This window comes from Eptatretus burgeri, chromosome 17 (assembly GCF_056783735.1).
Source record: "Eptatretus burgeri isolate ZD-2024b chromosome 17, Ebu_testis_v1, whole genome shotgun sequence".
In the NCBI taxonomy this organism is placed as follows: domain Eukaryota; kingdom Metazoa; phylum Chordata; class Myxini; order Myxiniformes; family Myxinidae; genus Eptatretus; species Eptatretus burgeri.
The window spans coordinates 3,359,954-3,386,277 of NC_140977.1; the positions used below are offsets into that span (position 1 = coordinate 3,359,954).

The 26,324-nt window shown below is 47.1% G+C and overlaps 1 protein-coding gene across 7 annotated transcripts in view; it reads right to left on the minus strand.

Annotated features, from left to right (window-relative positions):
• The window catches only part of LOC147009122 (regulating synaptic membrane exocytosis protein 2-like), a 111,993-nt gene extending 87,457 nt beyond the window's left edge, over positions 1–24,536 (minus strand). For 4 of the 7 annotated variants that reach the window (XM_085862689.1, XM_085862686.1, XM_085862688.1 and 1 more), the window contains exons 1-3: positions 23,642–24,534; positions 10,188–10,401; positions 1,584–1,891 (exon numbers count right to left, since the gene is read on the minus strand). In XM_085862689.1, coding sequence (XP_085718815.1) covers positions 1,584–1,891; positions 10,188–10,401; positions 23,642–23,832 — 713 coding nt within the window. In that variant the 5' untranslated portion in view covers positions 23,833–24,534. Of the gene's footprint in view, positions 1–1,583; positions 1,892–6,998; positions 10,153–10,187; positions 10,402–23,641 lie in introns of those variants that run through there. The other 3 variants (XM_085862684.1, XM_085862683.1, XM_085862690.1) reach the window with 3 other exon arrangements.
• Between the last annotated feature and the right edge of the window lie 1,788 nt (positions 24,537–26,324).

Here is a 26,324-nt window from a genome sequence, read left to right on the forward strand (position 1 = left end):
GTTCAACCGTGCACTCTGGCCCATTGGGTTAGAGTACACGTGTTCAGTTGACCACGTGCTTTGGCCTTCATGCTGTAGTGCATGTGTGTGCTCATGGAACAGGTCTGTTGGACTGTGTACTTTGGCTGTGCAGTCACAGTGCACTTCCCAAGCTCTGTTAAAATGTTTGATCTTTTATATTAAAAAAAAAGGCACTGCAGCAATATGGTATGCCACAACCAAAGGATCCCAGTTATTGTATGACCACGCACTACGTCCCTGTGGACTGCAATGTATGCGTTTGTTTGACCGTGTGCTTCGGCCTTCAGGCTGAAACACCTACATGCACTGGATACGAGTTCAACAAGCTCGGTTGGACTGTGGACTTTGGCCGTGGGGCTGAGGTGTACATCCTTCGTTATATTAAAGAGGTGCCTTCATTCAAGGCCAGCGCTCCCCAAAGTTTATGCTGTGATCATTCATTCTACCCTTGCGGACTAGCTAGCCACAAGCTTCATCTTTAGGGCCAATGTGCATGTGTAATTTTTCAACCGTGTACTTTGATCTTGGGACCGAAGTACATGCACTAAGTTTTACCTGCATTTACCTCTTAAAAAAGGTATCTCTCACCAGAGGTGACGGCCAGGGAGTGAGAAACATGTCCACGGATTGATTTCTTTCCCCAGGGCATGGGCTCGCGATTTGCCAATAAAAGAGGCTTATAAAGCCAGGCCGATTGTTGCTACGGTAACCAGTATAGCAGGTGGTACTGCGTTTACAAATGGACAGTTACGTTTCTGACCCAGACTGCAACCGAGGCATGCAAGGTGGGGCAACATGTACAACATGTACACACAACATCCTCGGTCCTGGTTAGATGGTCAGTACCCCTAAATTCTCTGCCTGACAGGACAGAAGGGCAGTTTCAAATGGAAAAAAAATGTTCAGGATACCGAACTATATGTCCAAACACATATACCGGCTGAAGTGCCGTTCATCGGATGGATTTATAGGATAAGTTTATCATTATCACCATCATTGAAACATCTCAATACCAGCTTGCACACTAACATGCTTCTCTAGCTTTAAACTTCGTGACAAAAACAACTACACAGGTTTAAATTTGTATTCTAAAAATGCCCTCTTTATCCAGGTAACCTCACCTGACACCTTCACCAAATCTCTCGTTTGTGGGAAAGTTGAGCTCCAACTACCAACCGAGGCATTTGAAGTTCTGCAGCAATTATTTGAGGGATCTTTTCGTGCATTCCCATCTCCAAAGAGCTGGTTTGAAAGTAAAATAGTGAAATTGAAACGCTTTCACGGTCACTGGAGAGAACGTCGCTCACTCAGGGTGTGTCAGCGATGGAATTGTGAGGAGCAGCACACCTGCGACGCCGTGCGAACAAGGGACAAATGGCTCCGTCTTTGTCACCGAGCATGTTCACGGCTTTTCCAGACTTCGTGCACCTCAATAATTATGACGTGTAGCTGTAAGCGGAGTCACGGTCGCTCCCTTTCACCCACAAGTACGAGTTAAGATTACTGCACCTGTTCACTCAGACATCGAGGACCAACTGCACTTTCGGCTTCACGTTTCTCACCTCTCTCCCGGAGGTTCGCTGCGGGCTCTCTGGCTGCCCGTCTGTCCTCTCCCCCCGAGCGCGTTCGCCGCCGGACGCTCAGGCTGTCGAGCCCTGGACACTCCGGGGCCTCCGATCCTGGGCGCACCGTTTCCCAGAGGACTCTGTGAGAGGGAGCGGACACGGCCGGTCGCAGTGTCGCTCAGCGCACCATCCGAGGGGGCCGAGGCCGGGCCCAGAGACTGAGGACCCGAACCCGCAGGATACCAGGCGCCGGATTTTATTAAGATTTCTTGTTGCTTGCGACAGAGGTTACACACCCACATGATCTGAAAGGAATCAAACAAACAAGGAAGGAAAGAAAGGAGGTGTTTGTATTTGAAAGACATTCCCTTGCGAGGCATTTACTTCAAGAGTGGAAGCCAACACTGGATTTGTCCAACATCTGAGGCCATCATGGAAAAAAAACATAGATACAGGTGACTTAGGTTATAAGTATTAAGGCATAAATTACTCTATTCAGCGTGCAAAGAAAAGGACAACATGACAATGGCTAATGGATTATGAAATATCATTACTAATCTGCTCAGCTAGTTTGGGATCTGAGGATTGTATGGATGGAAGACACCTTGAATGTCTGCTTTTTGTCTTCATGCCACGACAGGGGGACATTGCAGTGTCAGTGCTGCCCCGTTTGGTGGAATGGATGGAACTCCAGCATTGCTTGAATGTCCTACACCATGGGTTTAAAAACTTGGGGAATGCCACCAGCAGAAAAGATCCAGACCTCCAGCGACTCCTCCGTATTGCTCACTGCCACAGGGACTTTTACAACCCTCACAGTCCTGACTACAAGAACATAACAGGGTCAAAACCTAAGATCTTGAAGTGGTGACCCAGTTATCCTTGATGGTAGAATTGTTTCAAAATCTGCAACCTATACACTCTGTCGCTACAAGGTCTCAAAGGTGGACAACTTCAGACAAGCTCAAGACAAGCATTCCGCGGTGAAGCAGACTTGCGTGTGCGTAACTTTCCAGAGAAAGCTCTGGGTAGAGTTTATTGTGCTCAAAAATATTCTCCCTAAAACCAGAATGGCTAGCTATCCTCATCACGAAGGCACCCGATTAAAAACTGAAGGCATCACAAACTAGTATAGCTATCCGGTAAGCAAAGCTCAGGTCCGACGTTTCGACCGTGAAGTGGTCTTCATCTGGGAGGTGCAGGCGTTGACTGTGAAAGACTACGGGGCATCACGTGACCGCAATAAGTTCTACGGCGTCCGTTCACACATCACGTGTGATTTTTAACATGCTATTGCATGTTTGACTCTGTCCAACCCTGGAAGGCCGTTTGGAACTTCATCAATTTCTTGTGCCACCGACAACACGCGTCACGTCATGTGATCAACCCAATTTTGCGTCTCCAGTTCAAGGTGATTCCAAGTCCAAACAAGTTTAAAAAAAAAAAAGAGTGGAGCAGCAGGGTTGAGGCCGGTGGACTGGCATTTGGCATGATAAACCAACAAAACGACATCACAAAATATTTCCATTTATCACCTGTACTATCAACCTGTTAAAGCATTGTATGAATAAAATATCTCCAAACAGGTATAAACTCAAGTTCAATGAGTGTACAAACGACAAGAGCCTCCAAAGGAAGTATAATGGAATGGAAACATGAACTACAGGTGTAAAATACTGGAGAGTTCAGGTGTAACCTCAAAAACAATAAGTAAATAAATAAAAACTTTACTTACTGCATGGATATTAACTTTATTACAGTGTTATACACATTCTGCACAAAACCCAAAATGGAAAGAAGACAATGGGGAGTAAGATGAAGCACATGGTGGCCACGAATGTAAGATAGACAATGGACCAGTAAAGGGTCGAGCTTCAGACGCCGGCAGAGCGGGTTTCACAAGTAGTTAAAGGAACCAAAGGATTAGTCAAGGCAGGATTCAGAGGTGTAACAACGGGGTTTCAGAGACTGGCTGTGCGGGGTTCACAGGCAGAAAGAGCAAGTTTCAGACCTGGAACGTTGCAGAGGAAGTCCGGATTTTTGCATTCGTATTTGAGGATGCAAATTGTGGTTTCAAGGACACGACGCTCGGGTTCCGAGGACATGGCGCTCGGGTTTGAGGGCACAAGGAGCGGTTTCGAGGGGCACAAGGAGCGGTTTCGAGGGGCACAAGGAGCGGTTTCGAGGGGCACAAGGAGCGGTTTTGAGGGGCACAAGGAGCGGTTTCGAGGGCCACAAGGAGAGGTTTCGAGGGCCACAAGGAGCGGTTTCGAGGGCCACAAGGAGCGGTTTCGAGGGCCACAAGGAGCGGTTTCGAGGGCCACAAGGAGCGGTTTCGAGGGCCACAAGGAGCGGTTTCGAGGGCCACAAGGAGCGGTTTCAAGGGCCACAAGGAGCGGTTTCGAGGGCCACAAGGAGAGGTTTCGAGGGACACAAGGAGCGGTTTCGAGAGACACAAGGAGCGGTTTCGAGGGACACAAAGAGCGGTTTCGAGGGCCACAAGGAGCGGTTTCGAGGGCCACAAGGAGCGGTTTCGAGGGCCACAAGGAGCGGTTTCGAGGGCCACAAGGAGCGGTTTCAAGGGCCACAAGGAGCGGTTTCAAGGGCCACAGGAGCGGTTTTGAGGGCCACAAGGAGCGGTTTCGAGGGCCACAAGGAGCGGTTTCGAGGGCCACAAGGAGCGGTTTCGAGGGCCACAAGGAGCGGTTTCGAGGGACACAAGGAGCGGTTTCGAGAGACACAAGGAGCGGTTTCGAGGGACACAAAGAGCGGTTTCGAGGGCCACAAGGAGCGGTTTCGAGGGTACAAGGAGCGGTATCGAGGGCACAGGGTGCAATTTCCGTGGCACAGGGTGCGGTTTCCATGGCACAGGGTGCAGTGTCCAGGGCACAGGGTGCGGTTTCCAGGGCACAGGGTGCGGTTTCCAGGGCACAGGGTGCGGTTTCCAGGGCACAGGGTGCGGTTTCCAGGGCACAGGGTGCGGTTTCCAGGGCACAGGGTGCGGTTTCCAGGGCACAGGGTGCGGTTTCCAGGGCACAGGGTGCAGTTTCATGGACACAAAGTACAGTTCTGAGAGCCCAAAGTGTGGGCTTGAGGGCATAAAGTGTGGGCTTGATGGCACAAAGTGTGGACTTGAGCGCACAAAGTGTGGGCATGAGGGCACAAAGTATAGGGTTGAGGGCACAAAGTGTGGGCTTGAGGGCATAAAGTGTGGGCCTGAGGGCACAAAGTATAGGGTTGAGGGTACAAAGTGTGGGCTTGAGGGCATAAAGTAGAGGGTTGAGGGACATAAAGTGTGGGCTTGAAGTCACAAAGTGTGGACTTGAGGGCACAAAGTGTGGGCTGGAGGGCACAAAGTGTGGGCTGGAGGGCACAAAGTGTGGGCTGGAGGGCACAAAGTATGGGCTTGAGGGCACAAAGTGTGGGCTTGAGGGCACAAAGTGTGGAGTGAAGGGCATAAAGTGTGGGCTTGAGGGTACAAAGTGTGGGCTTGAGGGTACAAAGTGTGGGCTTGAGGGCACAGAGTGTGGGCTTGAAGGCACAAAGTGTGGGCTTGAGGGCATAAAGTGTGGGCTTGAGGGCACAAAGTGTGGGCTTGAAGGCACAAAGTGTGGGCTTGAGGGCACAACGTGTGGGCTTGAGGGCATAGAGTGTGGGGTGGACAGCATAAAGTGTGGGTTTGATGGCACAAAGTGTGGGGTGAAGGGCATAAAGTGTGGGCTTGAGGGTACAAAGTGTGGGCTTGAAGGCACAAAGTGTGGGCTTGAGGGTACAAAGTGTGGGCTTGAGGGCACAGAGTGTGGGCTTGAGGGCACATAGTGTGGGGTGGATGGCGTAAAGTGTGGGTTTGAGGGCACAGTGTGGGCTTGAAGGCACAAAGTGTGGGCTTGAGGGTACAAAGTGTGGGCTTGAGGGCACAAAGTGTGGGCTTGTAGGCACAAAGTGTGGGCTTGAAGGCACAAAGTGTGGGCTTGAAGGCACAAAGTGTGGGCTTGAGGGCATAGAGTGTGGGGTGGACAGCATAAAGTGTGGGTTTGATGGCACAAAGTGTGGGGTGAAGGGCATAAAGTGTGGGCTTGAGGGTACAAAGTGTGGGCTTGAAGGCACAAAGTGTGGGCTTGAGGGTACAAAGTGTGGGCTTGAGGGCACAGAGTGTGGGCTTGAGGGCACATTGTGTGGGGTGGATGGCGTAAAGTGTGGGCTTGAAGGCACAAAGTGTGGGCTTGAGGGTACAAAGTGTGGGCTTGAGGGCACAAAATGTGGGCTTGAGGGCACAAAATGTGGGCTTGAGGGCACAAAGTGTGGGCTTGAGGGCATAAAGTGTGGGCTTGAGGGCACAGAGTGTGGGCTTGAGGGCACAGAGTGTGGGCTTGAGGACATAAAGTGTGGGCTTGAGGGCATAAAGTGTGGGCTTGAGGGCACAAAGTGTGGGCTTGAGGGCATAAAGTGTGGGCTTGAGGGCACAAAGTGTGGGCTTGAGGGCATAAAGTGTGGGCTTGAGGGCATAAAGTGTGGGCTTGAGGGTACAAAGTGTGGGCTTGAGGGCACAGAGTGTGGGCTTGAGGGTGCAAAGTGTGGGCTTGAGGGTACAAAGTGTGGGCTTGAGGGTACAAAGTGTGGGCTTGAGGGTACAAAGTGTGGGCTTGAGGGTACAAAGTGTGGGCTTGAGGGCACAAAGTGTGGGCTTGAGGGTACAAAGTGTGGGCTTGAGGGCACAGAGTGTGGGGTGGACGGCATAAAGTGTGGGCTTCAGGATACAAAGTGTGGGCTTGAGGGCACAAAGTGTGGGCTTGAGGGCATAAAGTGTTGGCTTGAGCCCACAAAGTATAGGGTTGAAGGCATAAAGTGTGGGCTTGAGGGCATAAAGTGTGGGCTTGAGCCCACAAAGTATAGGGTTGAGGACATAAAGTGTGGGCTGGAGGGCATAAAGTGTGGGCTTGAGCCCACAAAGTATAGGGTTGAGGGCATAAAGTGTGGGCTTGAGGGCATAAAGTGTGGGCTTGAGCCCACAAAGTATAGGGTTGAGGGCATAAAGTGTGGGCTGGAGGGCATAAAGTGTGGGCTTGAGCCCACAAAGTATAGGCTTGAGCCCACAAAGTATAGGGTTGAGGTCACAAAGTGTCGGCTGGAGGGCATAAAGTGTGGGGTGGAGGGCATAAAGTGTGGGGTGGAGGGCATAAAGTGTGGGGTGGAGGGCATAAAGTGTGTGCTTTAAACATGGACATCAGAGGAAAGCATTCAAGATTTTGGACGGAGCAAAAAAATGAAATGGAAGAAGAAATTGGAGTCACGGAAAAAGTGAAAAGTCATGGAGTATATCATTAACATGAAGTGAAACAAATCAGAGCTCGGGTTTGAGTTGGCCACGGAACGGGGTAAGGAAGAATGGTTTTAGCAGAGGTTTAGGCTGACCACTTTATCTTCCTGGTCCCGCCAGCCATCCACGCGAGGCAGGGGCAGGAGGGGAAGTAAGAAGGACAAAAGGCAGAAGGACAGATGAAGATTGGTAAGGGATAAAAGAGATGGGGGTGGAGAGAAATAAACTTCATAAAAATACAAATTGTTGAGCAAAGAAATGCATCAGTAAAGATCAGTAAGGCTAATTAAACGGCGAGAAAATTATTACAATGGATTGCAATGAAAAGGAGATTCTAAACAACTGAATTAATGAATGCAGTTAATTAGAACTGTAGTAATAATGATCAGCGATAGGTTTCTGCTCACAAGGTGGAACTCGTAAATTCACAAACAATAGGAAAGACTCCGTCCTTTCTCCCTGCTTTGTGGTGCGTCCACCGGGAAAGTGTTCGTCACGTAACGAGATAACCAACAGAAATTCTGCCTCCAAGGGTTCAAACGAACAAAACCGGTTGTGAAAGTGTCCGTTGGCCATTCACAGGTAGCCGGTAGCCATTAAAAAACAAGGATCTCCAGGAGGTTTAATCATTCACTATTGATGTAACTTGTTTACTGATGCTCAAGCAAATTAGTCTTATTGGTGAGACATAATTTAATTACACGCCGACAACAACCCACATGTGGACCCACCATGTCGATCCAATGAGTGTGTTTGTCGAAGAGAATCTCATCAGGCTCAGTCGGCCACAAGGTCCCTTAACGAGCAAAGGAAAGCCGAGCGAATAAGCTTTTCGACGACGTTACTAAAAATGTATTCACGTGAATGAACAAAGTCAGCAAATTTAGAAGAACATGAATGACGTTCAGCAAAAGATAACTTGATGACCTGTTTGGTGTTCCTCACTGAGGACTTGGCCTCATTGGCCCTCAATCTCCAGGCTCGAATCCCACTTACTGATTTAATTTGTCCAATGTCTTATTTTGACCTCTTTATGTGGAGGTACACCTGTGGTCTCCCAATGCCATGGCTTTTCATGTTATACCTATGGCAAGCTTCTCTGTGGACCTTATGGTCTCATCTCAGATCAATTCGGATTCAGATCTGGTCACTCGACCTTGGACATGCTGCTTCTACTCTCGCAACAATGGATGGAGGCCCTCAATATCAGACATGAGATCAGGGCCGTCTCTCTGGACATATCTCAAGCTTTCGATAGAGTCTGGCATCCTGCCCTGCTCTCCAAACTGTCTGTCGATGCGATTGAAGGCCAACTCCACTCTTGGATTACTGACCTCCTCCACTCGTAGACAATGTGTGCCTCTCAATGGAACCCTTTCATCTCCTCTCCCTGTCAAGGATGGAGAACCCTTGAAAATCTCTAGAGAAATCTTCTTTATCTCTTTGCTGATGACTCCACTCGCTGCTGCGACATCCCTCATCCTTTTTCACCGACAGGCAGCAGCCTCTTCCCTCTCCTCAGACCAACATAAATCACAAACTTGTCAAACACTCGGAATATGTCTTTCAATCCGAAGATCAATCCGTATCTCTATATCCTCCCTCATCTCCCCCAAAGGACAGTGCCACAAACCCTCCCAACAACCCTCTCAAGAGATTCAGTCACTCAAACTCTTGGGTCTCACTCTAAGTCATGAGCGTTCTTGAGCAAACCACATTTCAAAATTGGCCTCCAAAGCCAGACGCCGACTGGGCATCCTCCGTCATGCAAAGTCCTTCCTTGGCACACCTGAGTACCTATCCACCGACAAGGCTTTCATCCGCAGTTCGATGGAGTCCTGCTCTCCCCTCGGGGCTGGCGCCCCTGCCTCAAACCTTGTCCGGTTAACGCCGTGGAAACCAAGGCTTTCAAGGTTGTTGGAATCTCTCGCGATGAAGCTGAGTCTATGGACATACCACTTCACCGTCGCCGACAGGTCGGTGGTCTCTGTCTTTCTCCGCCTCATTTCTGGTCTTGCACCCTCTGCCCTCTCCTTACTCTTGCTGCCCCCCCCCCCAAGTATCTGCAGGACACACGTGGTCCACCAGAAACCCCCTCTGAGTGAAACTGCCTAAATCCAGAACCACTGCTCATCTCCACTCATTTATTCCTCTCTTTTCCCACCTGTGTAACCACCCACCACAACAGCTTCGATATCATTCTTCTCTCCTGGTCTTCAAGACAGCTGTTCACCACCATCTCAAATCATCCCCCACCTAATGCCATGATCTTTTCTACACCTGTTACACTACCCCCACCTCTCCCAAAATTTGGCTTATGTATCCATCTTGTCCACCCCTTGGGTTCTCCCCTACACCTCATCGTTACCTGCACAGAGCAGAAATGGGAAAACTTGTTTGACCGTTTCCCCTTTATTATGTTGTGTCCTGGTCTGTTCTGTGTCCTAGCTTTTCCAAGAGCCTCGACCATGTGTGAAAAAACAAACAAACACAAGAAACCGGTACATCACCCAAAACAAAACAATTGGTCAGTTTGTGTCGAGGGGAGGGGGTTGGGGTGGGAGGGGGGGTGGGAAGGGAGTGGGGTTCCAGCAGCCAATACGCTGATAACCGGACATCATGAGATCATGAGAAGCATGGATTACATCCTTGTTATTCTGACAACGTGTAGTTCACACCAGACGGTTTGTGCATGGGTAGTGTTTAGGTAGCACTCAAATTTAATCAGATCCCGACCTATTCGTCTCATCAGTGTAGAAAATAATACAACAGTAGAGCAAGGTGGGTTAAGATCACCCCTCCCCCAACCCCTCTCCACCCATGTTGACCATCCTGAACATCCGCACCAGACAGCTCTCTGGCTGATGGTAAAGCGGGCAATTTCAACCGAAAAACAGAGCAGACAGATAGGATCTTACCCCCAGATTATTATACGGAACACTTCGTGACTACAAATCAGGTCAGGGAGAAGCGAAACACCAAAAGGAAGTTTGTACACCTACAGTAGGGTAAACGAGGACCGGCCAAGCAAGGTGACAGAAAGCACAAAAGGTTGGTGTATAATAGAGAACTGTGACAAAGAGGAGTCTTAATCCATCGGGATAAAAGTCTACGTGCTAAGCGTGTGTGGGCAGAGATCGGTCATTAGGCTGTCCGAGCCTCGTGTTTTCCGTCTCCATTTTGTGTATGTCTACAAACATTTCACCCCCTTCAAAACAACTCATCGTGCCGTCATCGTTTCCTCTTGCAAGACAGAACGAGGTGGACCAGACGGTCGGGGGCACCTTGTTAGACCGCAGCGTGACGCGCCCGCCACACCGGGCGCAGAACTTGGTCTGACAATATGAGCAGAGGTGTCCGCAGCCGTCCGCAAACTTGGTCTTTCTGCAGATGCCACACGTCGGCGCATCGTCTTTGCCATCTCCCTGCTGCTTCCGACTCTCCTCGCCGATCTGCTTGATCTGCTCCTTATAACTCTCAAACTGCTGGTGGAGGCATCTATGTGGGAAGATAAGTGGTGAGAAATGGAGATAAAAAACACACATCCTGGGTGTACCAAATAATTACGTTAATGAAACCGGCAGTTTATGGTGTTCAACAAGTGTCGATTTAAGTAAGGTGCTTTGGTGAACTATTTATTATATAAATGTTCATCGGGATTTCAGAATGCACTAACAGTACCAAACGCCGACGTCTATCATATTAGTACAGGCATTATATGACATGACCTCACACAAATTGCATCAGAAACTCTTTAAATTGGTTTATTCTCATAAATATGTCCTGTATAACATATCAAAAGTCCTAAGGAATCCAAGTGGTGGAAACTATTGAAAAGTACTGAAATCGGTGATGGCATTTTTCTCCATTGCCGCCCGTGTTAAAATAATGCATTTTTGCACGTCTGCTTGTCTGATGTCCACACAAAGGGTTCAGTGCTATCCACAATCTCCCAGAAACTTTGTTTTACATGAGACATGATATTACCGTGACTTTTGACGAGGGCATGCCTGTTACAATGAAGAAAGACGAGTTCCTCGCAAACAACACAAACAAGCAACAGTTCATCAACATTCTCAGTGGCCAACTGCAGAAGAAGAACTGTCAGACGTGTCATGCTTCAGGTGATGCTGATCTCCTCATACTGCGGAAAGCAGTGGAGTCTTCAACCACAACAAACACTGTGCTCATCGGTGATTATACAGATCTGCTCATGCTCCTTAGCTACCATACCAAGCTCGAGTCACATGACCTCCTCTTCCAACCTGAGCCAAAGAAGAGCACAAAGAACCCACGTGTCTGGAACATCGAGGCTCTCAAGCAGCAACTGGGTCTCAGTGTGTGCACTCACATTCTCTTCATCCACGCGATCCTTGGGTGTGATACTACATCCCGGCCTGTATGGCATTGGTAAATGAGCCGCCCTCAAGAAATTCACAACCAGTGATGACTTCCGTGAGCAAGCTACAGTGTTTGACACACCGTCAGCTTCCACAGCAGATGTTGTGACAGCAGGAGAGAATGCTTTGGTCTGCCTGAACAATGGTAATCCTGGGGAGGGACTCAACTAACTGCGACACAAGCACTTTTGTGAGAAGGTGGCTACTAGAACTTCTTATGCACAGCCACAGAGCCTACCACCTACCTCTGCAGCAGCAAAGTACCACAGTCTCCGCGTGTACTACCAGGTGCAGCAGTGGAAGGGAACCGTGGATGAACTCCTGCCGCCAGACTGGGGATGGAAACAAAGTTATGGGGGGCTCATCCCTGTCCAAACTGACTTACCACCAGCTCCCCAGGAACTCCTGCAGGAGTTCCAGGAAAAAATAATTTCCACCACTTGGATTCATTCGAACTTTTTATATGTTATAGAGGACACATTTATGAGTAATGAACAGTTATCAGATTTTCTGTTGCAATTTGTGTGAGGTTCAGTCCTTATTTGTCATATAATGCCTGGAACTATATGTAGTATGAGCAGAGGTCGGTCACTCGGCCATCCGAGTCAATCGGTTCGAGGGATAGCAATCGACGGCAAAGTCCCCGATCACGGACAACGTGACAACCTGGTGTACAAGGAAGTGGGATCAAAGGAAGGTGATGCCGGGATCAAGAGATTGAAGGGAATACAAGGCGACGCAACTCGAAACAAATCACTCAACAGGCGAATAAATAAAGTACCAAACACTGAATACAAGATCAAGGAAACAAATAAATACAGTACTTGTGCATTCGAGCACCTCACGATCAAAAGTTGTGCAGATGTGCAGAGAAACCCGTCACCGCCTCACGAGCAGCCGTGATCAGCGATACGGAAGGACACCATTAAGGCAACGGTGTCAAACACCTTTATACCAGAAAAAAAAAAAAAATATATATATATATATATATATAAAAGGAGGAATAAGTAGAAGAGTACTCGGAAGAGCGCATATGCCGCACTGAACAAGTTCATGATTTATATCCGACTGATAGGCTGCATCTGAATCCAGATCTTCACCAAAATTGAATCATTCATCCTTGTCGCACACCCAAGCTGCCTGCAAAATTTCATCCCGATTAGTCCACAACTTTTTAACATTTCCTGCTCAGACAGACAGACAGACAGACAGACAGACAGACAGACAGACAGCCAAAGAGACTGGGATGAAAACAACCTCCATGCGCCGACGGTGATGGAGGCGACAAGAGGACGTTAGAATACAATCAAATGCAGAAGTGGAAAGAGAAACGAACAAAGAGGAGAAGTCAAGCAAAGACAAATCAATTTTTCCAGCCTCAGCATATCATTAGCATAGAAATGAGCGGATTGACCAATCACATTGAAGTTGGAGAAACTCATCGACAATGACTCATCAATGCAGGGAGGAGAGGCGGAGCGCTAGATGCGCAATTTTGTGGCTTTGTTGGTTTTTTTTTTCTTTTTTCTTTTTTAAACATGGGAACACAACTCACTCGGAGGTGTTTATAAAAGCAAATGTGAAAATTAATTTGCTTCGCAGCTTTGCTCCTGTAATAGGCATCAGAATGAATCATCTGAGGGAGGTGCCAGCAACGCTGTCAATTAACAACAATCCCACGAATTTCCATAACACCGTACTTGATAAAGCTTGACACAACCTCAACTGTGTGCAAATAACAAACTAATAATAGCAAAAGGGAGGTGTGTATGCACAAAGCCGAGGGAGAGAGACGTCGCATCAAAACCTAAAACCGCACGGTGCTGGTAGAGGGCCCGGCCCCACTCGAACCACGGGAAGACCCCTGGACGCTGTCCGACGAGCATCCGTTCACGAGTTTGGCCGTCGAGGTAAACCGCAGCCATGAACGCTCGGTTGTTCAGGTGAACCTCCAACACCTTCACCGGAACGCACCGGAATCCCAAGTGCAGCTGGGCTCACCCCGGGACCTGTCGGTGCTGGAAGGATTCTTCAGCAAAAGATGTTCAAAGGGATTTTGAAAAGACAATCAAGAGGAAAACACAATGAAGTTAAAGTTAAAAGAGATGCACAAGTGGCCAAGCTCTCCATTTTCACAGCCGAAGAGAACAGACTCGCTTCGACTCGGCAAATCTGACCCACACGATGGTGCACGGGTAAACGAGAGTCTGCGTTCGATTCCCAAGCAGACTACAAATCTGTCCGATCGGTGTCACGTGGGAAGATTTGTCGCATTGAAAAGCAGGTGGCCCCTCGGACGGACGTCAAGCCGGGGTGTCCCGTCTGCCAGCAACATTGCCGATGGACGTGATAGATCCCACAGGATGTTTTGTGCTGGCATCCTGAAGAAATTCCAAATTCCTGCGTGACAGCCATCAGGTACGTGCAGGTGGCAGTCCAGAGGTGACCCCTGAGGCACGCACTCGGTGCGACAAAACTGCGACCACCTCCTGGGATGTGGTACGAGATCAAAATCCTTCAATCGACTTATAACCACCCGAGGCTGACTGAACCGGAAATGAAGGACAAACACATTGTACAAAGCCACTAAGATGTCTGAAGGAGGAATGGACACGACCCTCAGACCAGACGCGGACCAAAAAGAACAGAGCTGGATCCCTCAAAGATGTCAAGTGGAGATTCACCAACAACATCATATGTCTGTCATGCCTGGTGTTGACTTAATGGTTAGGGTGGCAGGCTTGGGATTCTGGGATCCTGAGTTCAAATCCTGCTTGGCTGTTGAATTAATACCAGGTGGAGTTGATTCAGCCTGTCATCCTTCTGAGATCGACAAAATGAGTACCAGCTCGCTGGGATGATTGAGCAATTCGAGTATCCTGCGTCGGAGTGGTGACCTGTCCAGGATTGTGCCCTACAGCTCAGGAGACCACTTGGACAGCACCAACGCTCTGTACAGAGTATGGTCCCAATGGATGGATGGATGGATAGCTCCGTCCTGAAAGACCTCCGAAAACTGGCAGCGCCCACTGTAGTCCAGGCTGAGGCCATCAGTACCCCACCAGGGGGCTGGTGCAGAGACCGAGATTCTCTCGACTCGTGGAGACTTCCACCACGAAAGGCCATTACCGATGAGGAGAAGCAGGAATCAAAGATCAAAGGAATCTGCACTTGCTTCCAGGTGCGGCAACAATGGGTCAAAAGGTTACTAGGGTGTGTTCCACGCTCTCAGTATGGTGTTTTGTCCATCAGGATCTAGTTCTCAGGATATGTTTGGTGTAAGGGTCTTTGCCTTTTTGTTTCAGGTTTGGCTGATTAATCGATTGCAGAGCGATCGCTATGAACCACGTCCGTCAGTGAACAAAACCGCAAGAAAAGCTACATTCCAGACACGTGTCGGTGGCCAGGGTGTTGAAGAAGTGAACGGTTTTATAAATGTCACAGGATCTCTTTCAACATCATCATCTGAAAAAACAAAAATTAATGTTTCAGGGTGGCAATGCCAACAGAGGTGGACTTGGTACCTGTAGCAAGTCACAGATCTCATCGGGTTCATCTGACAATAATCGGCATCTCAAGGAGATTGGGATGAGCCAGGCATCTGCCTGGGGGACGGCCAAACGGAGGTCCCTGGAGTGGACCGGCGGAAAGTGGACGCAGCGACGCGCTGCTCCGGTGCATGCTCCCATACCTGACCTGACCTGACGGCCTGCGGAACAGCAATCCGATTTCTTGTTCCATTGGATTGTGAATCGACGCCAGAGCAGTCGGCTCAAGGGTGAGCGCGTACCTCTCTGCACCATCTTGTTGGACATGATAGTTTGCGGTTTATCGATAAAAAATATCAGAAGATGAAACCTTTCACAATTGCACAAACACGGACGTGCCCGTCGCTGAGCAGCAGCTCCACCGAAGTGGGCACCGGCCGGTAAGTACACAGCACGGTTTGCCAATGCTCTTCCCAGCAGCGATCGTGGAAGGAATATAGAAGTGGAGCAGGGTACCGGTGCACAATGGCCTCGTCTATTCTAAATGTACCGTAGGATGTTCAGCTACATTGGCCTTCCTTGCAGACGACACAAACAACTCTCCTACGAGCACACCCTTAAACATGGCGACCTGCTCGGAAGGTTGCTGGAGAACTACAGCTGAGGAATGCTTTTACCCAAAGTGCACCATGGTCAGGACAATCACGATACACGAAAAGACACGACGCTGTTGCGGTGTATGCCTATCTTACCCTGTGACCCTGCACTTCGCATAGTTAGCAGTTTTGAAGCTCATGAGAGGGGTTATCACATGATTAGCACAACAATGCTCCTTCACTACCCGAGAGGCACTAGGCCGAGACCATGGTCACAAAGCAAGCTGCATAGAAAAAGATGCACCTGCACACCACTTCACAAACAAGGTCACGGTTAGCAGGCACAGACTCCCTGGGATGTACAACCAACAATGTTGGCATCGTGTGTGGGGTCCACAGAAAGCGCGAACTGACAAAGCCCAGCGGTATTCAGACGGTTGGTCACATGACCCCAAAAGTGGTGTCAGTGGGAAATCTACGTGGCAGGATCAGCATACATGCTCGTGATAGTTACACATCAATCCTACAATTAACCCACCATGCAATCCTACCGTGAACACTCCAAATCTACTGCTGACACACCCTTTAACACCAATTATACTGTTAACACACAATACACCAATTCTACCTTTGGCATACCAATCCTTCATTCTCTGTTTTTTGTACCCAGAGTTGAGGCTCATGGAAGAGCGAGAACACTGAATGGATAAGGATGCAACAGAACAGTACAAAGAGAGGGGAAACACCAACAGCAGAGTTGAAAGAAAAAAAATATATAGGGAGACTTGGATACAAAATGGGTGTGGGGAGGAATGGGGTGGACAAGATAGATACAGAAGAAAACTTTCAGAATAGGAAAACTGGGAATTTAGATGGAGGAGGGATTGGAGGGTTGTTAACGATGGTCTAAAAGATCATGGTTTTGGATGGGCGATGATCTGAGATGGTGGTGAATGGCTGTCTTGAAGACCTGGAGGTAAGAATGGGATTGAAGAGAATGTGGAAGTTCGTCACACAGGTGGGAATAAAAAAAAAAAGAAGAGGAACTACTCGATTCCCGGAGAGCTACTTGATAGTGATTTCGTTCACTTTTTAGCAATCCTGCAGGGGCGCAATGTACGTACTGATGATGTACCTGCAAAATAATAAACAAAATGAAATTAAAGGAAAGATTGAGTGGATGTGAACAGTAATATTGGATTTAGGTAGTTTCACCAGAAGGGGGTTGATGGTGTACCGTGTGTGCGCTGCAGAAACCTGGAGGGGACAAAGCACGGAAAGAGCAGAGGGCGCAAGGCCAGAGAGGAGGCGGTATACGACAGAGAGACCACCGACCTGTTTGCAATGGGCAAGTGATCGGACCATAGACTCAGCTTAGCCGTGGGAGATTCCAATAATCTTGAATGCCTTGGCTTCTACGACGGTGTTGAGCTGGGCAATATGTGAGGCAGGGGCTCCAGCCCGGGTAGGAGAGCAGTACGACAGAAGTTGTGGATGAAGGCCTTCAAGGTGGAAAGGAGTTTCGGTGTGCCAAAGAAGGGCTTTGTATGACGGAGGATGTCAAGTCTGGCTTTGGAGGCCAACTTTGAAACGTGGTTTGCCCCAAGAAAGATCATGGCTGATCTTCTTTGAGAGGATTGTTAAGACAGTAGATAGGAGGGGTTCCGGACGGTCCTTTTAGAGAGAGATAGTGAGAGTGTGAGATTTGTCAGGATTGACAAAACATATTCCAAGTGTTTTACCAGCTTGTAATTTTGTCAAAGTCTGAAGAGAGGGAAGAGGCTGTGGCCTTCCTGGCTGAAGGATGAGGGATGGTCACGGCAGAGAGTGGAGTCATCAGCAAATAGATAAAGAGGATTTTCCATAGAGTCAGAGAGATCATTGATGAAGATCGGGAACAGGACTGGGCCCAAAACACTGCCTTGGGGGCACTCCAGCCTTGACAGGAAGAGGAGATGAAAGGATTTCATGTAGAGCCACGTGTTGGCTGCAAGAGTGGAGGAAGTCAGTAGTCCACATGTGGAGTTAGTCTTGGATTCCATAGGCAGAGTTTGGAGAGTAAGGCACGATGCCAGACTGCATCAAAAGCATGAGATGTGTCCAGAGAAACGATCCTAATCTCATGTCAAAGATTGAGGGTCTCCATCCATTGTTTGGTGAGTAGAAGCAGCATGTCCAAGGTGGAGTGACCTGGTCTGAATCCAAAGTGGTGATCTGAGATGAAAGGGTGTTGGAGAAAAGGAAGGATTTTATATCAACTGTGATAATGGATTCCATGATGTTGCTGATGATTAGGAGCAAGCTGATTGGTCTGTAGTTAAAGGCATCGAGTTTTGTACCTTGTTTGTGTAATGGGGTATTGTTTGGTGGATTTCCAAGCAGATGGAAGAAGACCTATGGCAAATAATAGGGTGAAAAGAGAGGACAGGAAGTGCAAGAGCATCAGAGCAGGTTTTTTAGGACATGTGAGCTGATGATGTCCGGTTCAGTAGCGGAGTCAGACTTGAGGGTTGAAAGAACCTTCTCCACCTTCTCAGGTTGAAAAGACACAGAGTCCAGGAGCAGTTGTGTGTGAGTGGATCGGGTGGGTACAGAGAGGGGGGTTGGGGGGATGACATTTGGAAGCAAACAGAATCGAGCCATTCGGCTTTCTCACGAGCAGAGTCGGCTGTGGTGCCGTTTGAAATGAGGGAAGGGAAGGAAGGGGAGCACACACCAGAGATAGAGTTAAGAAGATGTCACCAGATTTGAGAGGAGGGAGACGAGTTTGAAAGTTAAATCATGACGTTGGACAGATGATATTTTCTGGAACCCCTGAGACCTGTTGCGGACTTTCTGGAAGGACCTGAGATTGCCTCCAGTTGGGTTTGCTTTCCAGGAAGAGAAGGCAGTTGTTTCAGAGCAACTGCCTGTGTTGAACACACTAATTCTACTGTTAACACACCAATACGTGACTTTCAAAATGACGTAATCCGTTCCAGAATGCTCGGTGCACATGCGCAGAAACCCATAAAAAATGGCGGTGTTCTCATTACACTATAAAGTATATCGCGTGTCCGAGATAAATACTGTTTCATGAAATGCCTCACAAAGCTTCTAAAAGAACCCAAAAACACTTGGAAAAAATACCTGAGAGGAAGGGCTGTGCGTCTGCACAAGGAGCTACTTGAAGAAAATTCTCAGCCCACCGAACGGGCAGTTGCCCATTCTGCCCCGACTATGTGGGTCGGTGCAAGGCCCGAGTGGACAGGCATGTGCTACACAAACCTCCGACGGATCGCTACCAGTGAATGGGCTTTGAACATGGCATATTCTAGACAGGTCAGTATTTTGGGTCTGCCACAGGTAACGTGTAACCCAGTGATACCTGCTGCATGGTCGGGTTGACTAAACTGACAACCCTCACTGGCTTTGCTAGTGGGGAGGGTGGCTGTGACTCTCTGCCAGGACTAAAAACACCACCTGACAAAGGGCGGATGAGCTCCCTTTGGGAACCAATGGCCATGCAGTACAGAGATGGTGTCTCCAAAAAAAAAAAACCACCCAATGGGGGTGGGAAAATTCATTTTGCTGCCTGGCCTAGTTACCCCCTCTTGCGAAGAGGTTTCCTTGTTTCAGGACTAGGTGAAGGTTTTGCCAGTTTTTTCCTCTTTCGCCTTTCACATCTAGTGGCTCTCAGCCTTGTTTAGGGTAAATTTCAATGTTTTTTTTTTATGTCAGGCTTGGTGATTTATTTAATGGACGTCGACAAATTGGAAAGATGATGTTGTGCGTCATTATCAAGTTATCACAACCCAGCAAAGGACAACTTCACGATGTGAAAATACACAAAGCTTGTGCCGGCTATGGTTACATGGGAGCTGAGTGTATCAGGTAGACTTCCCTGAGGAAGACACCGTATCTGGATTTGGTGTTTATGAACACTGGTGGGTATGACATATCTGGGTCTTGTGAAAGTACATGGTAAGCTAAAAATGATGATTTTAACTATTAATCATGTTGGGAGGGGGTGATGGGGGGTGCGGGGGGGGGGGGGAGAGCTGCAGGGACTCTGGTGGTTATTATAAATACAGTACAGTATACGGTTTGTTTGGTTCTGGGGTCACAAGACAAATTATACTGGGTGTGTGTGTGTTTTATATATCCCTTGCAGCTGCTCGCTTGTATTAACAGGAAATTATCGGAACTTAACACCTCATCCACGGATATTCCTCATGTTCCTGTATTCCTGGAGTCCAATTTGCATTCAGGAACAAATCAATTATGGTTAACCATCTTGAAATTGCCACTCTTTCGTTTAAATGATGAAAATAATGTTTAAAAGACGATTTGAATAAGCAGATTCTGTGCTAGCAATGGCAGGTTAAAAGTGTCTGGATGAACAGAACCGAGTCACTGAAAGCGCACACACAGCACATGTGCGGATGTCCTCGTGAGCATTCATACTTCATTGTAAAAATCTCGAATTCTACTGATAACACACCAATCTCACTGTTAACACTCATATTCTACCTTAAGTGGACAAATCTTACCTTTAACACACCATTTCTACTATTAACACACCACTTCTACCTTTAACACACTATTTCTACTATTAACGCACCACTTCTGTCTTTAACACACCAATTCTACCTTTAACACAGCAATTATACCTTTTTAGAAACACCAATTCCATCTTTTATATACCGATTCTACATTTACTGCACAAATTCCATTTTTAACACACCAATTCTACCTTTAACACAGCAACTATACCTTTTTGGACGTACCAACTCCATCTTTAACGTACCAATTCTATAGTTAACGCAACAATTATACTTTTTTAGACGTACCAATTCCATCTTTAACGTACAGATTCTTTAGTTAACACAAAAATTATACCTTTTTAGACATACCAATCCCATCTTTAACATAACAATTCTATAGTTAGTGCATCAAATCTGCCTCACATGTACCAATGCTACATTTAATAAACCAATCCTACAGTAACATTCCAATTCGATCGTTAACACACCAATTATACCTTTTTAAACACACCAATTCCAAAGCAAACATACCAACTCCACAGTTAACATACCAATTCTATGTTTCTAAAACACATGAATTCTACCTTTTTTAAGACAAATTATATCATGAACAATCTACCTTTTTAAACACACCAATTCCATTGTTAACATACCAATTCTACCTTATTAAACACATGAATTCTATCATTAACATAAGAATTCTACCTTTTTAAACACACCAATTCTACCATTTCAAACAAATCAATTCTACCTTTTTAAACACACGAATTCTATAGTTAACATAAGAATTCTACATTTTTAAACACACCAATTCTATAGTTAACATACCAATTCTACATTTTTAAACACACCAATTCTATAGTTAACATAAGAATTCTACCTTTTTAAACACACCAATTCTATCGTCAACATAAGAATTCTGCCTTTTTAAACACACCAATTCTATATTTAACATAAGAATTCTACCTTTTTAAACACACCAATTCTATCGTCAACATAAGAATTCTGCCTTTTTAAACACACCAATTCTACCTTTTTAAACATACCAATTCTCCAGTTAACACACCAATTCTCCAGTTAACATACCAATTCTAGCTTTTTTTAAATAACAATTCTAAATTTTTTACATACCAAATCCACATTTTTAAATATACCAATTCTATAGTAAACATACCAATTCTACATTTTTAAATATACCAATTCTATAGTTAACATACCAATTCTACATTTTTTAACATACCAATTCTCCAGTTGACATACCAATTCTACATTTTAAAATATACCAATTCTATAGTAAACATACCATTTCTCCAATTCACATACCAATTCTACATTTTTAAACATACCAATTCTAACTTTTTTAATATACCAATTCTACATTTTTAAACATACCAATTCTCCAGTTAACACACCAATTCTACATTTTAAAATATACCAATTCTATAGTAAACATACCAATTCTACATTTTTAAACATACCAATTCTCCAGTTAACATACTAATTCTACATTTTTAAACACACAAATTCTCCAGTTAACATACCAATTCTACATTTTTAAACACACCAATTCTACATTTTTAAACATACCAATTCTACATATTTAAATATACCAATACTACATTTTTAAACACACCAATTCTATAGTTAGTGCACCAAATCTACCTTGCATGTACCAATGCTACATTTAACAAACCAATCCTACAGTAAATGTACCACTTTTACTTTTTTAAACATTCCAATTCCAAAGTTAACATACCAATTCTACCATTTTAAACACACCAATTCCAAAGCTAACATACCAATTCTACCATTTTAAACAAATCAATTCTACCTTTTTAAACACACCAATTCGAAAGTTAACATAATAATTCTACCTTTTTAAACACCAATTCTGTAGTTAACAGAAGAATTCTACCTTTTTAAACACACCAATTTTATAGTTAACATGAGAATTGTACATTTTCAAACACACCAATTCTACAGTTAACATACAAATTCCACATTTTTAAACACACCAATTCTACATTTTAAAACACACCAATTCTACATTTTTTAATATATCAATTCTCCAGTTAACATACCAATTTTACATTTTTAAACACACCAATTCTACATTTTAAAATATACCAATTCCACATTTTTAAATACACCAATTTTACATTTTTAAACACACCAATTCTATATTTTTAAATATACCAATTCTACATTTTTAAACACACCACTGTACATTTTTAAACATAGCAATTCTACCTTTTTAAACAAACCAATTATATTGTTAACATAAGAATTCTACCTTTAACGCACCAATCCTAGAGTTAATGCACCAATCCTACCTTTAATGTCCCAATTGTGTTGACGCCACAATCCTATGTTTAATACTATTTATATTGTCAACACATATATATATATATATATATATATATATATATATATATATATATATATATATATATATATATATATATATATATATATATATATATATATATATATATATATATCATGAATGCTCAAATCCTGCAATTAAAGCACCATCGCACTATGAGAAATAATTGATCAGAACATGAAGGAAACGAGCCAGTATGTCTGTTCGTGTACCGTACCCAAAGATGTCCGACGGGTACAATTTGCTTTCAGGTCTACAAAATGGTATACGTGCAGCTCAGCAAACAGGTGCTCCCACTCATGTAGGACCAATCGAGCGGGTAAGGGTATCCTACCGTTAGATCAGAAGCGTTACACACTCAGCATTATAAGCTGGCTATCTTCAGTGCTAAAGGGAACGATTCGGCAGATGGAATCGTTTTGCTTCCACGGTCGCTCTTTATCCTCCATCTTTTACCAAAGCTTTGCTTCCTCCAAACCGAATCCACACAGGTTTCCCCATAACGCGGCCGCTCTGTTGTGCTAGCACCTGTATTAGGCGACCAAACGAGTTGACTTTCCTGAGATTCAGCAAGGTTCAACCACCTGCGACAGGTGACAGGTGACCAAGGTGTCACCACCTGCTTTAGCCGACTAATTGAGCTGACCTGCCCAAGATACCGACAAAGTGCGACCACTTGCATTACATGACCAGGTGAGCCGACGTATCCAAGATTCCCGCAGGTGGGACCGCTCTCGGCCCGGGTCCGCCCCGAGCCACGTCTCACTAGTGGACACGCTCTCGGCCCGGGTCCGCCCCGAGCCACGTCTCACTAGTGGACACGCTCTCGGCCCGGGTCAGTCCCGAACCACGTCTCACTCGTGGACACGCTCTCGGCCCGGGTCAGTCCCGAGCCACGTCTCACTAGTGGACACGCTCTCGGCCCGGGTCCGCCCCGAGCCACGTCTCACTAGTGGACACGCTCTCGGCCCGGGTCCGCCCCGAGCCACGTCTCACTAGTGGACACGCTCTCGGCCCGGGTCCGCCCCGAGCCACGTCTCACTCGTGGACACGCTCTCGGCCCGGGTCAGTCCCGAACCACGTCTCACTCGTGGACACGCTCTCGGCCCGGGTCAGTCCCGAGCCACGTCTCACTAGTGGACACGCTCTCGGCCCGGGTCCGCCCCGAGCCACGTCTCACTAGTGGACACGCTCTCGGCCCGGGTCCGCCCCGAGCCACGTCTCACTAGTGGACACGCTCTCGGCCCGGGTCCGCCCCGAGCCACGTCTCACTAGTGGACACGCTCTCGGCCCGGGTCCGCCCGGAGCTGAATGGAAGGGGAATAAAGAAGGATCGGTTTACTTGAGCATCGCCTGTTCCTTCTCCTCCTCCTGGCGCTGCCTCTCCATCACACCCAGGATGATCTTCCGCTCCTCCTCGGTCAGGTGGCTCAGGTCGGGCAGCTCCGGACCCCGCCCGGGCGAGGCGCCAGAGTCCGGGGCCGGTCCGGGTGGCCGGATCGAGGGTCCGCGTAGGCCCAGAGGGGAGGCCATGCCGGGAGAGGCGATGATCGAGAGAGGGGGAAATCGGAAGGGTTCGGGTGCGGAGGGTGGATGTGCACCGATTGCGAGGAAGAAGAAGAAGAAGATTAATATGAAGAAGAAGATTAAGAAGAGATTAATATGAAGAAGAAGAAGAAGAAGAGGAAGAAGAAGACTGTGTGAGAGATATGAAAAGGGGATAACGTGAGGAGGTCCGAGTTCGGTGTCCGAATTAAAGAAAGACCCGCGAGCTGGGCGGGGAGGCCCTCATGGGGAGGGATGAGGGAGTGAGCCGAGAGGATTGTGAGGATGATAACGATGAAAGAGCGAATAATAATGGGAATGAAGCCGTTCGATGGCGATGAAGGAATCAGAGCGAGCTGGGAGTTTGGAAATGATGATGATGACGACGATGGTAATGATGACGTCAAAAAGATCAAGCACCGCTGCTCCCTCGAAATCACGGCTCGGAGAAGGAGGAGGCATGGGGATGAGGAGGGGAGGAGAGGGGCCGCGAGAGGGACGAAGAGGGACAATAGAGTGAGGAGGCTCTCGGGCGTCTCGATCAAAACCCGGCACGGATCGGAGCACGCTGAACCCGCGCTCCCGGTCACTCATTCCTTCCTCCAGAGTCGCCCTCGTTATTCATTCCTCATTCCTTCCTCCACAGTCGTCCTCGGTATTCGTTCCTCATTCCTTCCTTCCCACCTTCCCACTCCGTGAGCCGTTAAACCTTCATTTTTATTCATTATTTCCCCATCAATCGGTTCCTTTTCTTTTTCCTTCTTTTAAATTATCCCGTTATTCATTCTGTGATTCGTTCCTTGTTTTTTTCGATGTGATGTTCAGCACCGCGGAGAGCGCTCTGTCCGTGTGAGGAACCCGTGTCCTCATTTACCGCCCTTTTATAAATACCAAAACTACCGCTGTGTACCTGGTTGTGTACCTGACTCTGCACCTGGCTATGTACATGACTGTGCACCTGGTGATGTACCTGGCTATGCACCTGGCTATGTACATGACTGTGCACCTGGTTGTGTACCTGGCTATGTACATGACTGTGCACCTGGTGATGTACCTGGCTATGTACATGACTGTGCACCTGGTGATGTACCTGGCTATGTACATGACTGTGCACCTGGTGATGTACCTGGCTATGCACCTGGCTATGTACATGACTGTGCACCTGGTTGTGTACCTGGCTATGTACATGACTGTGCACCTGGTGATGTACCTGGCTATGTACATGACTGTGCACCTGGTTGTGTACCTGGCTATGTACATGACTGTGCACCTGGTGATGTACCTGGCTATGTACATGACTGTGCACCTGGTTGTGTACCTGGCTATGCACCTGGCTATGTACATGACTGTGTACCTGATTCTGCACCTGGCTATGTACATGACTGTGTACCTGATTCTGCACCTGACTATGTACATGACTGTGCACCTGACTATGTACATGACTGTGCACCTGGTGATGTACCTGGCTATGCACCTGGCTATGTACATGACTGTGCACCTGGTTGTGTACTTGGCTGTGTACCTGATTCTGCACCTGACTATGTACATGATTGCGCACCTGGTTGTGTACCTGGCTATGCACCTGGCTATGTACATGACTGTGTACCTGATTCTGCACCTGACTATGTACATGACTGTGCACCTGACTATGTACATGACTGTGCACCTGGTGATGTACCTGGCTATGCACCTGGCTATGTACATGACTGTGCACCTGGTTGTGTACCTGGCTATGTACATGACTGTGCACCTGGTTGTGTACTTGGCTGTGTACCTGATTCTGCACCTGACTATGTACATGATTGCGCACCTGGTTGTGTACCTGGCTGTGTACCTGATTCTGCACCTGACTATGTACATGACTGCGCACCTGGTTGTGTAACTGGCTATGTACCTGGCTGTGTACCTGGTTGTGCATGGTTGTGTACCTGGCTGTGTACCTCGTTATGTAGCTGGTTGTGTACCTCCCTCTGCACCTGGCTATGGTCATGACTGTGCACCTGGTTGTGTACCTGGCTATGCACATGACTGTGCACCTGGTTGTGTACCTGCCTGTGCACCAAGTTGTGCACCTGGTTGTGTACCTGGCTATACACATGACTCTGCACCTGGTTGTGTGCATGGCTATGTACCTGACTGAGTACCTGGCTATATGTACCTGTGCGATCTGTACACAATGTACTCGTACTCTCACTGGGTCGGTATGAAATGATTCTATTTGATTTTCCAAGCAGGAACATGTCCGGTTTAATCCTCTCGAGCCGGGTCCGAAAACGCCATGCTCTTTCCACATGCGATTCGTGCCGTGATAAGGCACTTCGGTTCGACGACACAATGACCAAATCGGCCATTTTGACACACTTCCGGTCACGTGTTCAGCATGACCTCCGCTATTTAACATCTCTACCCCGTCCTAATGTTGTACCCCAAGTTTGGTCACATTCCGACCGGTGGTGCTGGAGAAGAAAACTTTGGAAGGA